At 34.0% G+C, this 19,703-nt stretch overlaps 1 protein-coding gene across 12 annotated transcripts in view; it reads right to left on the bottom strand.

Moving 5' to 3' along the window:
* Positions 1-19,703, bottom strand: part of Emsy (EMSY transcriptional repressor, BRCA2 interacting) — an 82,373-nt gene that overhangs the window by 52,185 nt on the left and 10,485 nt on the right. For 5 of the 12 annotated variants that reach the window (XM_058578554.1, XM_058578550.1, XM_058578555.1 and 2 more), the window contains exons 5-9: positions 19,285-19,326; positions 15,779-15,954; positions 14,005-14,157; positions 11,767-12,026; positions 3,150-3,426 (exon numbers count right to left, since the gene is read on the bottom strand). In XM_058578554.1, the coding sequence (XP_058434537.1) occupies positions 3,150-3,426; positions 11,767-12,026; positions 14,005-14,157; positions 15,779-15,954; positions 19,285-19,326 (908 nt within the window). The remainder of the gene's footprint in view (positions 1-3,149; positions 3,427-11,766; positions 12,027-14,004; positions 14,158-15,778; positions 15,955-19,284; positions 19,327-19,703) is intronic. The other 7 variants (XM_058578553.1, XM_046442020.2, XM_058578552.1 and 4 more) reach the window with 5 other exon arrangements.

The raw sequence follows: 19,703 nt of genomic DNA, 5'->3' as shown, positions 1-19,703 counted from the left end.
TAAATTAAATGTTAAATGGATAAAAACATTCCAATTAAAAGTTAGAAATGGTAAGACTGGATAGAAAAGCAAGACCTAATTATACAATGTTCATAGGAAATATATTTTTAAACAAAGACACGAGTTAAAATGAAAAGGACAATCATAATAACAAAGTTGGAGTAGCTATATTAATGTCAGAAAAGGTGTATATTGAAACACTAATGTTAATTAACATCAAGAGTTACCAGAGTTAAAGATGGGCATTTCATCTTTATGATTCATGAAGTGACCAAAAGGGTCAATTCATCAAAATAAAACAATCCTAAATTTGTATACCTAATAAGAGAGTTCAAAATACATGAAACAAAACCCGACAAAATAAAAGGGAGAAATGTACAAAGCTATAAATATAGCTAGAAATTCTTATATTCCTCTCTCAGTAACTGACACAAGTAGACCACCCCACCGCCCCAAAAAAAAGAAAAGTCAATATAAGCAGGATTTAGCCGGGCATGCTGGTGCACGCCGGGCATGCTGGTTCACTCCCAGCAGCTCAAGAGGCTGAGGCAGGAGGATCTTGTTCAAAAGCCTCAGCAACTTAGCACAACCCTAAGCAACTTAGGGAGACCTGTCTTTAAATAAAATATAAAAAAGAGCTGGGGATGACTCAATGGCACCCAGGAGTTCAACTCCAGTACCCCAAAAAACCAAACAAACAAACAAAAAAAAACAAGTAGGATTTACATAATTTTTATCAATCACTTTTAGGTTTATCAGTTTTATCAACCAGTTTTTTTTTTTTTTTTTAGAGAGAGAGAGAGAATTTTTTAATATTTATTTTTTAGTTTTCGGTGGACACAACATCTTTATTTTTTTTTTATTTTTATGTGGTGCTGAGGATTGAACCCAGTGCCCCGCACATGCCAGGTGAGCGCACTACCGCTTGAACCACATTCCCAGCCCATATCAATCAGTTTTATATTTAGATTTATCAATCTCAGACATGTACAGATTCAAATGAAAAATCAACTCTTCTAAGACCATATATTAAATAATCTAATGCAGCACACACTCTTGGTTGTCAATCTGGTTTCTTTTCTCCTTTGCCCTCCCTCCTTTTAAACAGAACCCTTTTTTCTTCTTGTAAGGATCTATATTCCTGGATATTGGCATGTACTTTTGGGGAGAATGGCCCTAAGGCCAGCCCTAGAGGGCAATTCCTAACTGATTTAAGCTAGTCATGGTAGCTCAATTATTTTTGCCAACATAACATGAAGGGAATCTTGTCCTCAGAGACTTTTGGGAAAGGTTTTCTCTTTCCCAAGATATATCTCAATAAGGAAATTGTATCTTCAGTCTTTGGGGATGTTTTCAAACCTGAATGTAATACTTGGAATGTACTCATCCTGCTCATGATGGCATTACCTGGAAAAAAAGCTGATAAACCAAGAAAAGCCGAAAAGCAAAAAGTCCTTGATGGTCAATATGCTACTGCCTAACTTAAGTGAAGCCTTCCTCCTCTGGACTTCTGGATTTGTGAAATAATAATTTTTCTTTTTGTTAAAAATCAGTCATTCAACCAATACAGATTTATGTGAAGTCATGTATTCAATCACTTATCACTGTAACCACTGCAAACACTTACTTGGCAAGTAAAATTGGGTATTAGCAATCCAGGAGCTCTGTAACAATCAATTTATTAAACATTTGAATGTCCAAAAGAATATCAGTGAACACCACTAAAATAAACATATTAGTCCATGTTTGGAAGAACTATAGTTCAGGCTACATTTTGGTAATTCAGAATAAATATGTGCTATAGTTTAGATATGGTTTGAGTGTCTCCCCACAGGGCTCACATTCTGAAATTTAATACAAAAAATAATATATTAAAAGGGAGAAATAATCCAACTATGGTATTTAGAGGCAGAACATTTAGGAGGTGGCTCTGAAAAGGAGGGAAAGAAGCTAGGCAAGTGGTATAAACCTGCAATCCCAACAATTCAGGAGGCTGAGGCACAAAGATCTCAAGTTTGAGACCAGCTTCAGTGACTTAGCAACAAATCTTTAAGCAATTTAGAGACCCTCTCTCAAAATAAAAAATAAAAAGGGCTGGGATGTGGTAAAGCACCCTGGGATCAATCCCTAGGACCAAAAAAATAAAAAAAAATTAGAAAAAAAACATGAAAAAAGACCTGAAGAGAGACACATTTAGGCTCCCTGTCTCTTGCCATGTAATGCACTACACTATCCTGGAACTCTGCCAGAAAGAAGGCCATCACCAGATGAGGGTCCTTGACCTTAGATCTTCAAAACCATAAGCCAAATAAACCTCTTTTGTTTATAAAGTTATACACTTTCAGATAGTTCATTGGAATAATAAAAAGGAATATGAAATATTTGAGTTGCAACATGAGCCCCAGAGAAAAAATGTAGCCCCCCCTAAACAAACATTAAAAAGTAAAGCCACGTAAATGAAAAGATGATATATATATGTAAGAATATAACCTATGTTTTGTATTTTAGGATGTTAAAGAATATTAAACAATATGCTGGTTAAACAGTATCAATCATTTTCATCCTAGGCATTTTCCCTCTACCATTTTTTTTTGCTTTTTTTGTAAATTAAAAAGAATAAGGAATTAATATTGGCCAAATCCTAGAGAAATATTCCAAGATAACACGGTGTAGTCAGATAAAATATGACACACAGCAAACTCTACCAAAAAAATTCCAAACCTGCTGGGCAGTGAAGCCCCTAAGCAACTCAGCAAGACCCTGTCTCTAAATAAAAAATTAACAAAGGACTGGGAATGTAGCTTAGTGGTAAAGGCTCCGTGGTTCAATCCCCAGTATAAAAAGAAAAAAGAAAATGGCAAAATACAATATATACATGTTTACTTCTTTGTTTAAAAATGGAGCGATAAATAAAAAACCAATTAAAAGAAAAAAAAAAAGATTAACCAAAAAAAAAAAAAGAAGGACAAGACAGAATGTAGGAGTCAGATACAAGACAACTGAGTAACCTACCAATTTGACATTCTCAAACTGAGGTAAGTGGAAGAGTAAGTAATCACTTAGATAAGAGTACAGATCTTCACACATACCCAGTTTTCTTCAAATTTCCATACACCAACAGAGACAGAATTAAATGGTAAATCACTCACCTTGTGCTACTGTTGACATGACTACAGACGGTGTTGAGGATACCACAGCTGTTACTGCAACTGTATTAGGAACAGGTGATGGCGTAGAACTGCTGCTGCCACTGCTGCTACTACTGACCAGAGAGGACTGTGAAGCAGTTATAACAACTGGTGGCTTCTGAGTTGTGGAAGCAATGACTGATGTTGGTACAAGCTTAGTGACTGCTGCGTAATTATGGGATTTGGAGAGAATGTTGGGCACGAAGGTTGAACTTGGTGATGTGGTCACTATAATTACCTAAAGAAGGAAAAATGTGTTATTTCCACATATATCTACTATACTATTAATGCATTTAGACTCATGTACCACTTAGAAATAGATTATAAACTACAAAAAAATTCAACAGAGAGGAATATACAACTAAAAATATATGACAACTCTACTAGCAATCATCAAAATTATTTAAAAGTAACAATTTTTGCTAAATATTTTAAAGGTAATATTCAGTAAGATGGAGTGAACATTTCAACCTACTACTTAGGGAGTATAAATTGGCACAATCTTTCTAAAAAGTAATTTGGACATTCATTTATAAATATATATTGAGCATCTACTATGTGCCAGGCATGGTTCTAGATGCAGGGGATAGAAAAAGAACAAAACAAAGTTCACACTTTCATGGAATTTACATTCTAGTATGGCGAGAGAAAATATAAAATAAATAATGTCATGAAGATATAACTGAAGGGACAATAAAGCGAGGTAAAGAAATAAAGCATGATAGGAGGAGTACTGTATGGTATTTTACAAAGTATTCAATGAAAACCTCTCTTTAAGATGACATTTGAGCAGAAAGCAGGAGGTAGGTGTATGAACCGTACTTCTGTCTAGAGGAGTGTCTGATGGTACAGGGAGTAGCAAACACAAAGTCCTTAGGGCAGAAATGAGCTTGGTACAACCTAAAGAATATGATTGAAATTTATACGGCAGAGAGCAGTAGGAGACAACTACAAAGAGGTAATGATAGATTAGGTCATGTAAGACCATGATGACTCTTTATACCTTTAACAGGATGAGATGAAAGTGATACTTTCTGTGGTTTTTCTCCCCGAAGCCTATAACCCTAATCTAATAATGAGAAAAACATCACACAAATCTTAATAGTGAGGCATCCTACAAAATATCTAAATGGTACTCTTCAAAATTATTAAAGTCATCTAAAAAAAGGAAAGTCTGAAAAACTCCAGTCAAAAGGAGTTTAAGGAGACATGACAATTAAATACAAAGTAGCAATCCTGGAAGGAATCCTGGAACAGAAAAGGACAATAAGTAAAAACCAAATAAATCTAAATAAACTATGGACTTCAGTTAATACTAAAGCATTAATATTATTCATTACAACAATGTTTCATATAATGAAAAATATTAATAGGGGAAATAGTATAAGGTGTATGAAAACTCTCTGTTCCATCTTCTTAACTTTTCTATAAATCTAAAACTGTTCTAACAAATAAGATTTTGTTGTTCTTTTTTAAGTGTCACTGTATCTGATAGGTAGAAAGTACAGGAGGGCAATGAAGGTAGAAACAGAGACAAATTAGGAACTTTTGTAATAAATGAAGCAGAAATGATGGTGACCAAAGTGTTTGCAGTGGAAGTCATAAAAAGTGAACAGATTCTGAATATGTTTTAAAGGAAAATCCAACAGAATTTGTTCATAGGTTGGTATGGAAAAAGGAAAAAAGAAAGGCAGGAAAAAGACATCAAGGTTTACAGCCTATACGGCTAGAAAATTGTAGATTGCTTTGAGAAAATGCATTTCAAACAAAGAGAACAGTATTGAATAAAAAACCTAAGGTCAGAATTAGCAATGTATTTATAAACAGAAAAAAAAAGGAAGTGTAGTAAAAGCATATAGGGCAAGGAGAGATTAGAGTAAGCAGAGGCCAGATCAAATTTGAAACCTAAAGAATTTAGATTTTATACTAAGAATAATGAGAAATTATGGGAGCACTTTACATAAAGAAACAACAAAATGGGTTTCATATTTAAGATTACTCTAGATGCTATGTAGTGAGAGGTAAGAATAGAAGCAGTGAGAAGCTACTGGAGTAGACTAGGCAAGTTTTTAGTAGTACAAATAAAAAGAAATTATCAAATTCAGATTATTCTGAGAAGTAGAGAAAATAAAACTGGTTGATGAATGGAAATGGCAAGATGAGGAAAAAAATAGAAAAGAGAATACCTCCTAGAGCTAACATATATTGGCTTTTAAAAATAAGCCAACAATCCTATGATACAGATACTATTATTATCCCCATTGTATAATTGAAAACCCTAAAACTATTCATAAATCTGTAGTATCACAGTTTTACTCTGAGGTGAAAAAAACGCTCCTTTAGCAATACCCAAAAGAGAACAGAGTATCTTCTTCCAAAACAGAACAGAGTATCTTCCTCTTCTTTCACTGACACTATCTTTACCTATCCAGCACAGAAAAAAAAAAAAAAAAAGTTTTGAAAAATCCCAAGAATTTAAGGGAGAAATTATTTTTCATTTTTACACTGGTCGTAAAGAAAGCCTGAAGTTATATTAGTCAAAATGCACTAAATAAGTCTGTACTCAGTATCTGCATCTCAAAGAAGCTTCAACTGTTAACAATGTTATTTATTTTCAGTTTTATAAAGAATTGCAAGATATAAGTACTTGTTCATTACAAGTATTTGAGGAGTCAAGAAAGATAGGTCTTGAATAGTAAGCACCTTTATAGAGTTGACCAGCATATTTACATATAGACTTAATCAGCAAATATCTACATAGTATTTAAAAAAACAAAACAAAACAAAACAACCACCAAGAAACCATCATACAAACTGAGAAGACAACCAATAGGATAACAGGACTACAAACATAAGAGTCAAATGAACCTGTGCTTAGATCCTGCCTCAGCCACTTAGAAATGGCAGGCCCCTAGACGATAAAATCTCTGGTCTCCAGTTTTCATCTATAAAATGGGGATAATAATGCCCACTTTGCAAAAATCATTACAAGGGTTAGAAAAAGTAATCATGCAAAGCATTTACTAGGCACATAGCAGGTGGTCAATATTTGGCAGTTAACAAACAGTACTTATTAGTAGATTATTCCTACATAATAAATGTTAAAGGGTTATCAGTAAAGGCATTATGTATCAAATCAATCTGGAAATGTATTTAAATGTGCTTCATTTTTGTTTCATTAAAAACATTTTCTTTATCTTCACTCCAAATTCTACTATCCCTTAAAATCCAAAAAACTCATAGCTACTACTACAACCAAACTTATTAGAGTAGCAACAGCCATTAGGTTTCACTTTTGTCAATTCTAAACCAGTAGTGGTTTCTTCCTGGAGACACAATGTTTATAATGACTGTGGTATAGAAGAGCATTTAACCACAGTGTGGCAGGAAAGTATGCCTCAGTTAATTAGCAATTTCTGTCATGGGCAAGGGAAAAGGAAGAGATCACTTTGTTATATATTGCAATTTCAGAACAAGAGTATGCATGTAGACTTACACATTAAGACAACAAAAATTTCAGCAAAATAAATCTGGAGAAGAGCACATTTTAGGTTATAGATACAAATGATAAAGCATATTTTGAGATTTCACTGTGCAAGATGATTTCTGATCTGTAAAGGGGCTACCCAAAATTAGAGATCCACCATGAGGAAATCTGCTTGCACTTTAAAGTTACTTGTTACAATAGGGAAGTAAAGGGGTTTTGAAACCAAGTGAACCAAACAGTGTTTATTCAGGCCATAATTCAAATTACTGACCTTCTAGCACTCACAAAAACTCCTTAAGAGTGCTGGGACTTGCACCCTAAGGACAAAATGAAAAATATCAATCAAGCACATGAAAGCATAAAGCTATATTCTGCTGCTTTGTTTATATCAGTGCTGTACCAATGTTATATTTAAAATTAAGGCACCACATTAATTAAAGGTGGAGATTTGTCTACTCTGAAAACGAACAACTTATCTGAATTTGAATAAAGTCCACAAATTGATAAATAATTATACTTAATTTAAAAGTCACTTTACCTAAAATAATGCCTAAGTTGACTTAAAACAAATTTGTGAGAAATTCAAGGCAAATGCAGTAATGACAACAGCCTTGGATAGATTCCAAGGAAATCCAATTACCAAGCAAAAGGACAACAAAAGAATAAAACAGCCACAGAATATTTCGTAGTCCAACCCATACTCCACTTGTCCAAGAAATAATAAAACTGATGGCACTGAGTACACATGAAGTAGAAGAGTTTTACCTCTGGAACTTAGTAGATGCTCAATAATTACTTGTAGAATAAATGAGTCTTTTTTTTTTTTTATCTCCCTTTAATGTTTAGCTTTAAATACAGTAAACAAATCTAAGATTTTAAATCTGAAATTTCATGGTATGGCTCATAAGTGACTTTGGAGATAAATGTGCCCTCTTAAAAGTACCACAAGCCTAATAAACTTAAGTACCCACTCTCAACTGAAAATTCGAAAGAATAAAATAAAGACATACTAAAATCAATGAATCAAAAGAAACTTAGTTTACAGACATCACTTACACATGAACCCCAGCTATTATAAGCATTTTTACATGAGTCTACCAAGAAAGAAAGACTGTAAAGTTAATAATGTTAGGCGACATAAAGTACAATGTTAAGTAAGTATTTTCCAAGAATCATCCCTTTTAATTCTCCTAATAACTCAAGAAGTACTATTATTATCTTTATTTTACAAAGAAGCTGAGGCTCTAGGGAAGTAGCAGAGCTAGTATTGGAACCAGATCTATTTATTCATTTTAATTAATTCACTCATTCAACAAATATTAATTAGCAACTAGTACATACCAAGCACTATTCTTAAACACTAGAGAATAAAGTGATGAATAGGACAAAGTCTCCATCCTCGGTAGCATATATTATATAGAAGAAATAGAAAATGAGCAAGTTTAAACTATAATGTGTCATTTTATTCATAAGTATAATGAATAAAAATAAAACACAGTAAGGGAGCAGAAGGATATGAATCAGAGATAGGTGCTCTTTTAGCTATGGGTTACTATGCTATTTCTCAGATACAACATTTTTAAAAACAGAAGACAGGAAGAGAGAATTACTACTGATTTATAATAAGATCCAGTAATGAAGGCAGTAAAAACATTACAGTAAATAGCCTTAGTAATTCAAAATATAGCAGGCTGATGCCACCTAATCTAGGACCAGCTCAGAAAACAAGAACTACAATACTATATAACAAGTAACATTCAGAAGGATTATCTTAAGCGTCATCAAATAAAATATAAAAATTATGCTCAGTATGACATTTAAGGAGTCATCAAAATAGTCAGTTTTAACACAAGGCGTAAGCTTTGGAAAACTGATAAACTTACTTAATTTGGAACAACTCCTTGCCAACAGTGTAGATAAACAAAACACTACTTTCTATAAAACACCTAGACAGAGACAGAAAGGAAGCTAACCTTCTTTTAGTACATACCTTATATTTCACTTTACCCAATCTCATTTAATCCTCACAAAAACCTCTTAAGATGGGCATTACTCTCATCTCAAAGATAAAGAAAAACATTTAGAAAGACTGATTTATCTGAATTCACGCTGGAAAACTGGATTTCCAACCCAAGACTCCTGAAACAAAATTTCTTGCTTGATTTTAATATTATACTATAACCTCTTATCCTCAGACTGAAAATAAAACCAGCTCCATTTATCACTTCCAGTCATTAAGAATAATTTATATATTATGTAATGATATTGTTTCAGAAAACTCAAAGAGATTCTAATAAAGTTATCATGAAATTAAAGATTCGAAAGTGGAAATAACATGCACTGAACAGAATTTATGTCTACTCCTAACCCATAATCCCTCTAAAACAGTAGGGTTTGTATTTATTTATTTGTTTGTTTGTTTATTAAGGGGGAAAAAGCACATAAACCTTGTAGAGTTAAAACAAAAAACAGCCAGATGTAGAGGCACATTCCAGTAATCCCAGCTAAGTGGGAGGCTGAGGCAGGGGGATCATTTCTGCCCAAGAGTTCAAGGACAGCCTGGGCAACATGGTGAGATGTTATCTCAAAAGAAAAAAGAGAGAGGGAGACACAGCTACAAAGTTTTGGAAACTGGAAAACAGACAAGTAATGGATCAAGCATACCCAAGAAAGTGGTAACCTATGGCAGCAAACAAAAGAGCAAGAAAAAACAAACAAACAAACAAAAAAACCCTGAATATCCCAGAAAGACTCAGGAATTAAGAACACCAGACAGTTCTGAAGTGAGAGTAAAAGTGGGACTAAAGAGAGGAAAATTAGTTAAAAATCTCAAGGAAGACTAGGACTTCACTGTCTTGAGAGAAGGACTAAATCTGAAGGAATCTGATAACACTAGACATAGCTGGGGTGGGTTGGTGTTATACTGAAAACAGATTAAGTCAAATCAATATAATGAGTTTATCCAGACCTCTTCTTCTAGTTAATCTCAAATACTGGCAGTTAGAGTTATACTGCTCAAGGCAGGAGACTGGAAGATTCTTCTCTGAGGAATCTGACCAATCCAAGAAAAAGCCCTAAAAAACAGTGACAAGTGCTGGAGATAAAAAGATAGTGTTTCTTAACAAAACAGCCACTAGGAAAATTCACAAAAAAGTTACCAGTCGGGGCTCGGATTGTGGCTCAGTGGCAGAGTGCTTGCCTCGCATGTATGTGGCACTGGGTTCAATCCTCAGCACCACATAAACATAAATAAATAAAATAAAGGTATTGTGTCCACCTACAACTAAAAAAAATATTTAAAAAGTTACCAGTCAACATGCCCCACTCATATAGACAGATTTCTGTCTTCTTTAGTTCCCACTTTCATATATAAATAGACAGCCAGACACTTAAGGAAATTCTGAAATGAAAAAGATCAAAACAAATAGATAAAAGGAACTTACAAGTAAGATAAAGAACGTGAAAAAAATTATCATGAATATCATCAAATAAAATAATACAACGATTCTAAGCTTTCATAGAATCTTTAGCAACATGCTATTTCAATTAAAAAAAGGAACTTTCAGAGAAGAAAGAATTACTAGAAATTAAAAGTATGATAAGCAAAAATGAAAAATTCCATACAAATAGTGAAGAAGGTTAAAAGATCAGAATACACTAATAATACTTACAGAACATTTACTATGCACTAGGCTGTATTCAAGTAGCTTTACATAAATTATCTCATTTATTTATATCCCCAAATCCTAAAAAATATATTGTTTTCTCTATTTTATAGATAAGAATTTTTATTATACAGTTTAGTTTTCCCACAGTCATATATCTAGTAAGTGGCAAGAGCTGGGATTCGAATCCACAAAGTCTGCTTCCAGAATTCAAATTTTTAACAACTATGCAAAAGTGGGGCATGGGGGAAGCAAATGGAAAATGGGAATGACAAGAAATAAGAAAACTTCAGGATCAATTCAGGTAGTTCAACATCCTAAATAATAGATGATGCAAAAAGAAGAAATGGGGGGGAAAAAAAAAAGTAACTCAAGAAATTTCTGAGTCCTGAAGAACATAAATGTTTAAAATGAAAAGGCCCACTGAGGATACAAGCTAATGGATAAAATGAAGATCCAAATCAAAGAACATTACCTTGAAATTTCAGAACTCTGAAAGTTATTGAGAGTGAATTTTCAAAGACAACTGGATTTGAAATTAGAATGGCTCTGGGTTTCCCAAAAGCAACAGTGGAAGCCAGAAGCCAATGGAACAATATCTTAAAAGCCTACAAGAAAAATGATTTCCAGCCTACAACACTTTACCTAACTAAACCATTAGGAAAGTGAAAGGGTAGGAAAAAAAAATTCTGCATTCTACCATGCAAAGTCTCAAGAAATTTACTTGTCATCTACCCATACACCAGAAAACTACTAGAAAATATGCTCTAGAAAAATGAATGCATAAACTAAAAGAGGGGAAGATCAGAATGATGGTAAAGGGAGAGTCCAGAAATACAGATGCACAATAAGCCTAGAAAGCCATGAGTCCACATTAGTGTGGGAAGACTGGGGGTTCTAATAACATGAAATTGACAGAATACTGATGTCTTAAACATACCTAGGGAAGAGCTTAGGAACACATTCATGATAGCATTCAATGAATAAAAAAGAAAATAACAATTATTCACTTAATTATATTCCTCCATTTTTCTAAGAAACACCTATTCTGACAGCTTCATTATCTGACAGAGAAAAAAAAATGAGTTCCTAAAGGTAAGCTTACTGTTAAGTTCAAAAAACTTATTTCAAATTTTTTCCAAAAGACATTACAATTATCAAATAGAGCACAAGTCTAGAAGTATACCTGCTAGCTATGTCACCTTAGGCAAATCATTCCACATCTAAGTCTCATATACAAAAAGTGAAATAATAATACCTATCTCAAGTTTTACATGCAGAATTAAACAAGTAAGACATGTGAACATTCCCAGCATAATGCCAAGCACACAGTAAGCACTCAGTGCAAGTCTGTTAAATCAAAATCATACTTTCCCAAAGCAATGAAAAGAAAAACTGGTAGACAGAGACTCCCTCCACTACATACCTTCTGTGTTGTTGTGTTTGTCGTTTGTGTTGATGGTTTGGTGAAGGTTATTTTCACAGGAGACATGTGGGGTGGTAAGGAGTTGGCAATACTCTGCATGATATTGCTCATCTTGGGACTGCCACTCACAGGCACAGTGATGGTCTTTGAGACTGGAACAACAGCCTTTGGAACTTCCTTTAGGACAACGGGAGAGGAGCTAGAGGAGTTTGTTCGCCTTCGTTTTCTGGGTTTTTCATCTTCATCTGAACAGCTAACACCTGAAAGGCAATGATAATATTGTTATATTTACATCAAACTAATACTGTATTTTATACTTATCTTTAAAACCTGTTTGTGATCAAGTCATCCTTGACCTTTCCTTTTGCCTTTTGTCCAAACAACCAAGGAGCCCTGAAATTTCTCCCTTTTTTTTTCTAGCCACTTCTCCATGTCAAGCCTTCTTACCTCCTGCCTGTATTTTAGCAATCACCTCCTAAAAGATGTTGGTATTTCCAGTCTTTCCACCTCTATTCTACGTTCCATCCTTTTATCGGTTACTAAATTTCACATCTAATCATGACAAATTCACTGCCTAAAAATTTTTTAGTAGTTTTAGCTCCCTGTAAGATGTGGCACAAAATCATTACCATATCATTAAAGGCCCCATATCTTTCCAAAAACATAATGCCTTGTGCATCTGATCCTGGACACCTCTATAATCCTGGCATACTGAACTACTCATCATTTCCCAGAGATACTCAATTTCTGGGTCTCTATGTAGGATTGTCCTTTGGGGAAGAACAATTAAAGACCATTAAAGACCTCTTCATCATCCTGCAAACTATTTCCTTAGTGAAGCTTTCCCTTACTCCTCTAAGCAAAGCTAATCCACATCTCCTCAGAATTTACAAAGCACTTTGTAAATTCTCTTCTGTACCACTTATCACATGGCAATGTGACTACTTATGGGCATATCTCCCATTATTAAAAAGCTCCCAGAAGGAAATAACTAAATCTTACTGGTTGGTTTCCCCAGTATAGTGCCTTACACATACAAAGTTAGGTAAATCAACAATTGATTATATCCTAAACTAATGTCATTTAGTCTGATTTCTGAGTATAAAGCAATATACTTCTTATTTAAAACTGCATGCTTTGTGAAATGGTTTCTTCATGTTGGAATTCACTTCCAGTGTTTAAAAACAAATGATCAAAAATTGGGTTTCTAGAGTTATTTTAAAAGACCACCTTGGCTAAATCCACAGAAATCAATTATAAACTTATTAATAGTCCAAGGCTCTCAGTTTATTCTTTATGCACTAAAAACCTCAACTGTATTTGTAGACTTTTAAAAAATCAAATTAGAAATATACATAGCAACCTACACAGGAGATCTCCATAGGGAAGACATACAAAAAATTATACATTATAACTCATGGGTTGGTAATAAAATGTAACTCTTTATGCCTTTAATGTTTAGACACTAAACAGGGCTGACAATGATCTAGAATTAGCTCTATCTAAAACAGCAAACTCTAAATGTTCTAAATGTTACAAATTCACCTTACAACTACATTGAGTAAAATGAAAAGCAAATGCTAATGATTTCCAGTTGACATCAAAAGCGAAACAAAAAACAAAATTATTTTTAAGTAAAATAACTTTTTACAGTATCACTAAAGCCCCATATCTTTGACACCAAAAAAAAAAAAAAAAAAAACAGAAAAAAACAAAAAGCGAATAGCACATCAGAATGCTGCATAGGGTAGAATCAAGGAGTTAAAAAATCACAAAAATAAAAACTTTTTTAAAAGTTACAACCAAGTAGAAATATAAAAGACTCTGTAGAATGCTTCACTGAATTTAACATTTAGATAATATTTTATATGAAATATAAAACACTACAAAGATTACAATTATAAGAATAGACATTGAATAAATCACATAAGCTCATTCTTTCCATTTCTATTCACACTTCTATTCCATGACAATCAAAACAAGTGAAAACTTGAAGGATAGCACGTTCAAAGCAGATTCCCCAGAGAGAACAAAAAAGAAGTTATTTCTCAAACCCCAGAACTGATTTGAAAGCAGTATATTCCTGGTCACATGTAAGAAAGGAATTCTTTAGAATCTTTGAAAACTAACCACTACTAATAGTGGCCTGATGATTTATTCCAGGAAGCAGATCTAATTGGAGCCTATGCTGCAGTATTTAGCCAAGATGGCCCTGATAACACTGAGAGTATCACTTACTTTTGACATAAACAGTACTTCCACTTGGCAAGACAACTACATTGGAGGCAGGACTGGCAGGTCTTGGAGACTTAACCGTTGCTATGCTGCCACTTGGAACAGGGGTAGAGGTTGGGGTTGACGTGGTACTTGTGTAGGAATAACAAACCACTACTGAAGGAACGATAAAAAAGTTTGCTGTTAACTTTTACCAAAATTGCCCAGGCACACAGAAAAATTATTTTTACTGCAGGCCAATTTTATTATTTTCATGTGATCAGAGATTAGAGGCCAGTACTAGGTATTAGGTCCATGGATTAAAAGATATTATCCTGAAAATCATCACTTAAAGGAGTTTTCCCCAAATATTTAACAGTTTATCTGCAGGTGACTTTGCCAATGGAAAACACAGCTACAAAGAAATCAAACTCAAAGCTATACTAAAAAAAAAATGAAAATCATTTTTCATTCATGGCAAGAGTTGGACAACGACACATATCTGTATTCCCTTTTAATACTAATGGCATCAAAGACGGGGTGATGGATAATTCTTCCCTAACCATAGCAATTTCTAGAAGAACCAAGATAAGGTTCTTTTATATAAGCCAACTCACTAGTCATTTGCCACCCAAGTGGTACAACAGTAACTCACTAAAATAATGACAACATTAAATTTCAACCTCTTTGTCATTCAGTGAAGGGATACAGCTCAACGACAGCAAGAATAATAGCTCATAGGCACCATTTACTGGATACCATGCACTATATGCCAAATCCTCTCCACACATTATCACTAATTTTCACACCACCGAATCCTCATTTTAGAGAGGATCCAAGGCTCACAGATGCTAAGACTTGCTGACAGTCACAAAACTAGGAAATGGCAAACTCAGATTCAAATATAGATTTGACTACTGGAAATCATATATTCTTTCCACTCTACCACAGTTGGTAGGTGGAAAAGGCAAAAGTGGGAAGAGAAGAAAGATGCCTCTCCAACAACAGAGAAAGCTGGAACCAAGTGGAGGCTAAGTTTTGCACACTAATAACTACTTCCCTGCAAATACACCTTCCTTGAGAACCTGGCATGCATGAAGTGTCTCATTTTGCTCCATAGCCCATGGGTAAGCAAGAAAAAGCAATTCTTCATAGTCTGACAAAATGCATTGTTTTCAGGGTTGTTATCTTACAAAACCAGCCTAAACTACTACAGTCAATTTAAAAATGGTCTCAAATTTAATATTACTCTTAGTAGCCTCAGGAGAATTCAAGAATTTTTAAAGCATGTGTCAATTACTAGATTAAACAACAATGAGAAAGTATTTCCATCTGCCAGGTAATGGATTCAGCACACTGACTAGAACAGATTGGAGTCATATACCATTGATTCCAGAAGACAAAAAAAAAAAAAAAAAAAATAGAGAGAGTTCTATTTTCTAAAGAAATTAGTTTAGTATCTTTTTTTTCCCAGCACCTAAATGACTTTTGCCATCTTATTTATTTTCTAATGCCTTCCATTAAAGTCTTCTACTCATTTCTAACAAGATACACTGATGTCAAAAATTCATCCCAAGAAGGCTTTGCAATTTTATATTAACATAATTCACATTTTCAATAAAAGGAAGATTTAATTTGGGCTGAGGCTAAAAACTTGGTAGTTTTTAGTTTCAGAATAGTTATCCATTATGTTTCATAACCTTTAAATACTGGGACAAAAATAGATGAAAAATAAGACAACTTTTATTGAAAATTCTGGGAAAAGTAATCACTAATACAGAATTATTTTTCTACTCACCTTCTTTGCTTCCTGTTTCTGCAGGCACTGGAAGGGATGCATTGTGCTGGATGGCTGCATTTGCAACAGCATTAGCTGTTACAGTGAAGGCAGTTTGGGGAACTAGCCGGGGCATCAGTGGTACCAACCGACGACCTTCAATGGACCATTCTGAGGAGCTATTAGGTCCAGACATACTAAACAAAAGAGAAAATGCTGCTACAAGGGTTCTCAATTATTAAAAATGAATCAAATAAACATAACTTTTTAAATTACAAAAAGTACTCTTAATGAATAGGAGAGGCTTTATTTTAAGCAAGCAAGATCAAACTTATGAATACAAGGGATATCATACACTTAGGTTTTATACATTTTATTCTATAATCTCAATCTTATAATAAACATAATTGATAATATGAAATTTTTCTTGCCTTCTAAATATTTTGTTTTCATTAATTTAAATGTTTTCACTAATAAAAACTGTTATTTCTACTAACTCTTAGAACTTTATTTTATACTTAAACCAAGAAAGTAAAAAGTGCTCATAAAAAAATCAGATTTTCTTTAATAATTAAGGATAGAATTCACTGAACGTTTGCAGAATTATCTAACTGCCTGAATGGCCAGAGGTTCTAAAGGCTTTCAAACAAGGGAAACTGAGGCAGTAAACGAGGGGAACTAAGTAGTAAAGGAAGAAGACAGCTGTATGACAGTATGTGTCACTGTCCATGTTCATCATATTATTATATTAATCTCCTATTAAAAATAGATCAGATATGAGGATGGTAAAAGAAATCTGCTGCTATTTTATATTTATTTGTTGATACCACCCTTCACTCTAAGACAGATTTGAGGCAATTTGACTGTCTCTAGGCAGATAGCACTGTCAGTTTTCTACCCTAAATTCTTGAGCAAGTTTTGTTCCAGGAATCTGACCAGAGATTGCAATATCAAAGGACATTATCAGTTCTCTTAATTTGGTTCCATGAAAGACCCTAATGATTTATCCAGAAACAATTGATCTCTTCACAAAACCAGAAATATCTGGACTTTTTTTGAAACCATAGATTATACAACCCAACCTAGAGTTTAAGATTCTGTATATTCACTGATTCTTTAGATTTAGATAGACTACACAAAAGCCCTTGTTAGTGGGCGGTGGAATTATAACAATGATGATGATAATGATGATGGCAGCAATGATAATTAAAATCAATTAAGGACTTAATATATATCAGGCATTATTCTAAACACTTTACGTGTATTAACTCATGTAATTCTCTCAACAACCTATGAAGTTGATAGTCTTATTATCTCTATTTTATAGATGAAGAAACTGAGTTACAGACCAGTGCAATAACTTGCCTAAGATCCCACAACTAACAAATGTCTCCTTCAACAAGCACACAACATGCTGCTGAAATTATCTGCTTACATAAGTAGAAAATATAAAATTTTCCAAATGGCTTTTATGTCTAACTTTTGCCCTTGATTTACACCAATTTGTGCACTGTTGTCTAATGACTACCAACTTTCACTGAATAGAATAAATTATTTCACAGCTTAAGAAGGACATTAGTTCAGAAAGGACTTTCTAGAAATTGCCGAGTCAACATGTGTTACTGTGGAAAATCTATAAATTCCCTCATAATGTAACACAGTCCTATCTAAGACAAAGAAAAGAGGAGATCCTGAAACCCTGATAAGCCTCACAAATTACATAAGATCCACGTTGATACTAGTTGGAAAACTAAAGTGGCATGAATAAGACAGAAAAGAGTATAGCTAACTGGTTAAGGAAAAAATTCTAAAAGCTACTTAGTATTTATTGGCTTACTTCTATTTTGCTAACATTTTATTAGAGTATCCCTAATAAACTTGCGTGGTGTGAGTTACCACACAAAGTGATATCTACACTTACCTGGTGCATTGTTTAAATGGTGGCAGAAATTATGGAAGATTAATAATCTGAAGCACATGAATATATGCTATTGAAAAGACAAACTTATGGTGCGAAAGGCACAACTGCAACTTTTTAGATCTATAAATCTTCCAAATTTCCACTCATGCAAGCATGCTCAAACTTTTTTAAGTAAGTGAAATATTAAATACTGTGTTAGAATTAGATCAAAATTCCTATTTGCTTAGTAATGAGGGTGTAAATATGCATTAGTTTACACAAGTCATCTAAACTGAATTTACAAACTGTGAATATCTTACTGAAGGGCTTCATGGGATATCTTGGTGTAGATGTAAGCATGCCTCTCTATTTATACTAAGTAGGACAAAGGAAGGTGGAAACCTTGCTCTAGCCCTTATTCTAAGAAATCTAAAATGATACTAATGAAACTACCTTGACCCTCACATCAATCCTTTGGTGTGTTGGGTACCACCAATAAGAAATTCTCATCCTCACATAGAAACACAAGTATCCTGGGAACATGTGACTGATGGTGAAAGGATTAAAGAGGGCAGAAATTCCAGACAGCCACTTTATTCTTACTGTAGAGACAAAGCAGGCAAGAATGGCCCAACAACAACAACAACAACAAAAAATCTGAAGCTTTAATATTCTGTTATAATTCAAAACTGAATTATAGTATCAACTTAATAAGTGGCCTGGTGCTAAACAATAAACACGCACTATGCTTTAAGCCACAAGCATGGCTTCACTTTGATCCCAGACACCTCACTTTTGATCCCTTTGTTCTCCTTCCTTTGTGCTCAATCTCTTCTGGGCTTTCTCATCACCTTTCAGCCACATTCTTTCTGGCCTAAACTGCTGTAGTCAGTGGGGGAGGGAAAAGAGAGGAGACAGGGAATGCAGGCAGTTCAAATGCATTCCTCTAGTTGTTTTTTCAAACTCAGAGTATGAAGCCCTCCCATAGATAATCTTTGGAACTAGGCTCTGTTGCTACTTCTCAGAAGAAGGCAGTCATCAGTCCCCACTCACCCTTGGGCTCACCAAATAAATACATCTGGTCAAACCAAAACCACAATGTAAAATATTAAAACAGGAATATAGAAAGACCTAAGAAGCTTAAAATTATACACTGAAGTAAACTCTTCAAAAAACGAAATTCATATATTAAAGAAATCAGAAAGGAGAGAAAAAAAGAGGAAACACAGGCAGATAAAAGCCAACTCTCAATTATCCATGCTAATGGAGAGAGGAGGGAAAGGGAGAGGTCATATAGATTAAAGAAACCCATATATTATCCAAAAATATTTTGGCAAATACTAGTAAATTCTTCCATCAAATCTTTTCCAGGACAACTAACAAGCAGTAAAATGACTAATTAAAATTTTCACCTCCTCTCCCTTCCCACCCTCTGACTAGAGGTACTCCCAAGCAGCAAAATGGCTAAAGGATGGGCAATATTAGGAAGGGGAGGAGGGGAAGAGAAGGAAAAGCAAGGGGCATGGTTAATTAATAAATGGAATGATGTGCCCCTGAATAATTGAGAGCTTCAATTTGGAAATAAATACAAGAAAAAGCCTGAAATAATAATAACCTATTTGCATACCTGTAACTTGGTCTTTCACCCAAATATAAGGATAAATTCATTCTTTAAAGGGGAAAAAAGGAAAAGGAGACTAAATAAATGTTATCCTTTAAGTATGACACTGATGCATCAACTTACAACTAGTTGCCCCACAATACTGTTCCAACGCTTCTAAAGTACTAATTTTGTCTCTAAGTGCCTCTGAACACAAGCTACTGTTGTTTTCTGCTTTATTATCTAGCACAAAAATTTCCTATTACCAGTTCTCAAAATGGAATCTAAGGTCAGTTATTATTACTTTTAGAGCATCCCAATTCAAAAGTTTGGAAACAAATTAAAGAAGGAACACATTAATATTTGAATGTTTCAACCATGTTACCCTAACAACTAAATTCTAAATGTCTCTAATGAAAAATTTCCAAATTTCTACAGTGCATACC

Source organism: Marmota monax, unplaced genomic scaffold, assembly GCF_021218885.2.
Source record: "Marmota monax isolate L192 unplaced genomic scaffold, Marmota_monax_Labrador192_F-V1.1 WCK01_AAM20220418_F8-fsc00068, whole genome shotgun sequence".
Lineage (NCBI taxonomy): Eukaryota > Metazoa > Chordata > Mammalia > Rodentia > Sciuridae > Marmota > Marmota monax.
The sequence above is the reverse complement of the archived record's forward strand: the minus strand, read 5'-3'. Positions and strand labels throughout refer to the sequence as shown.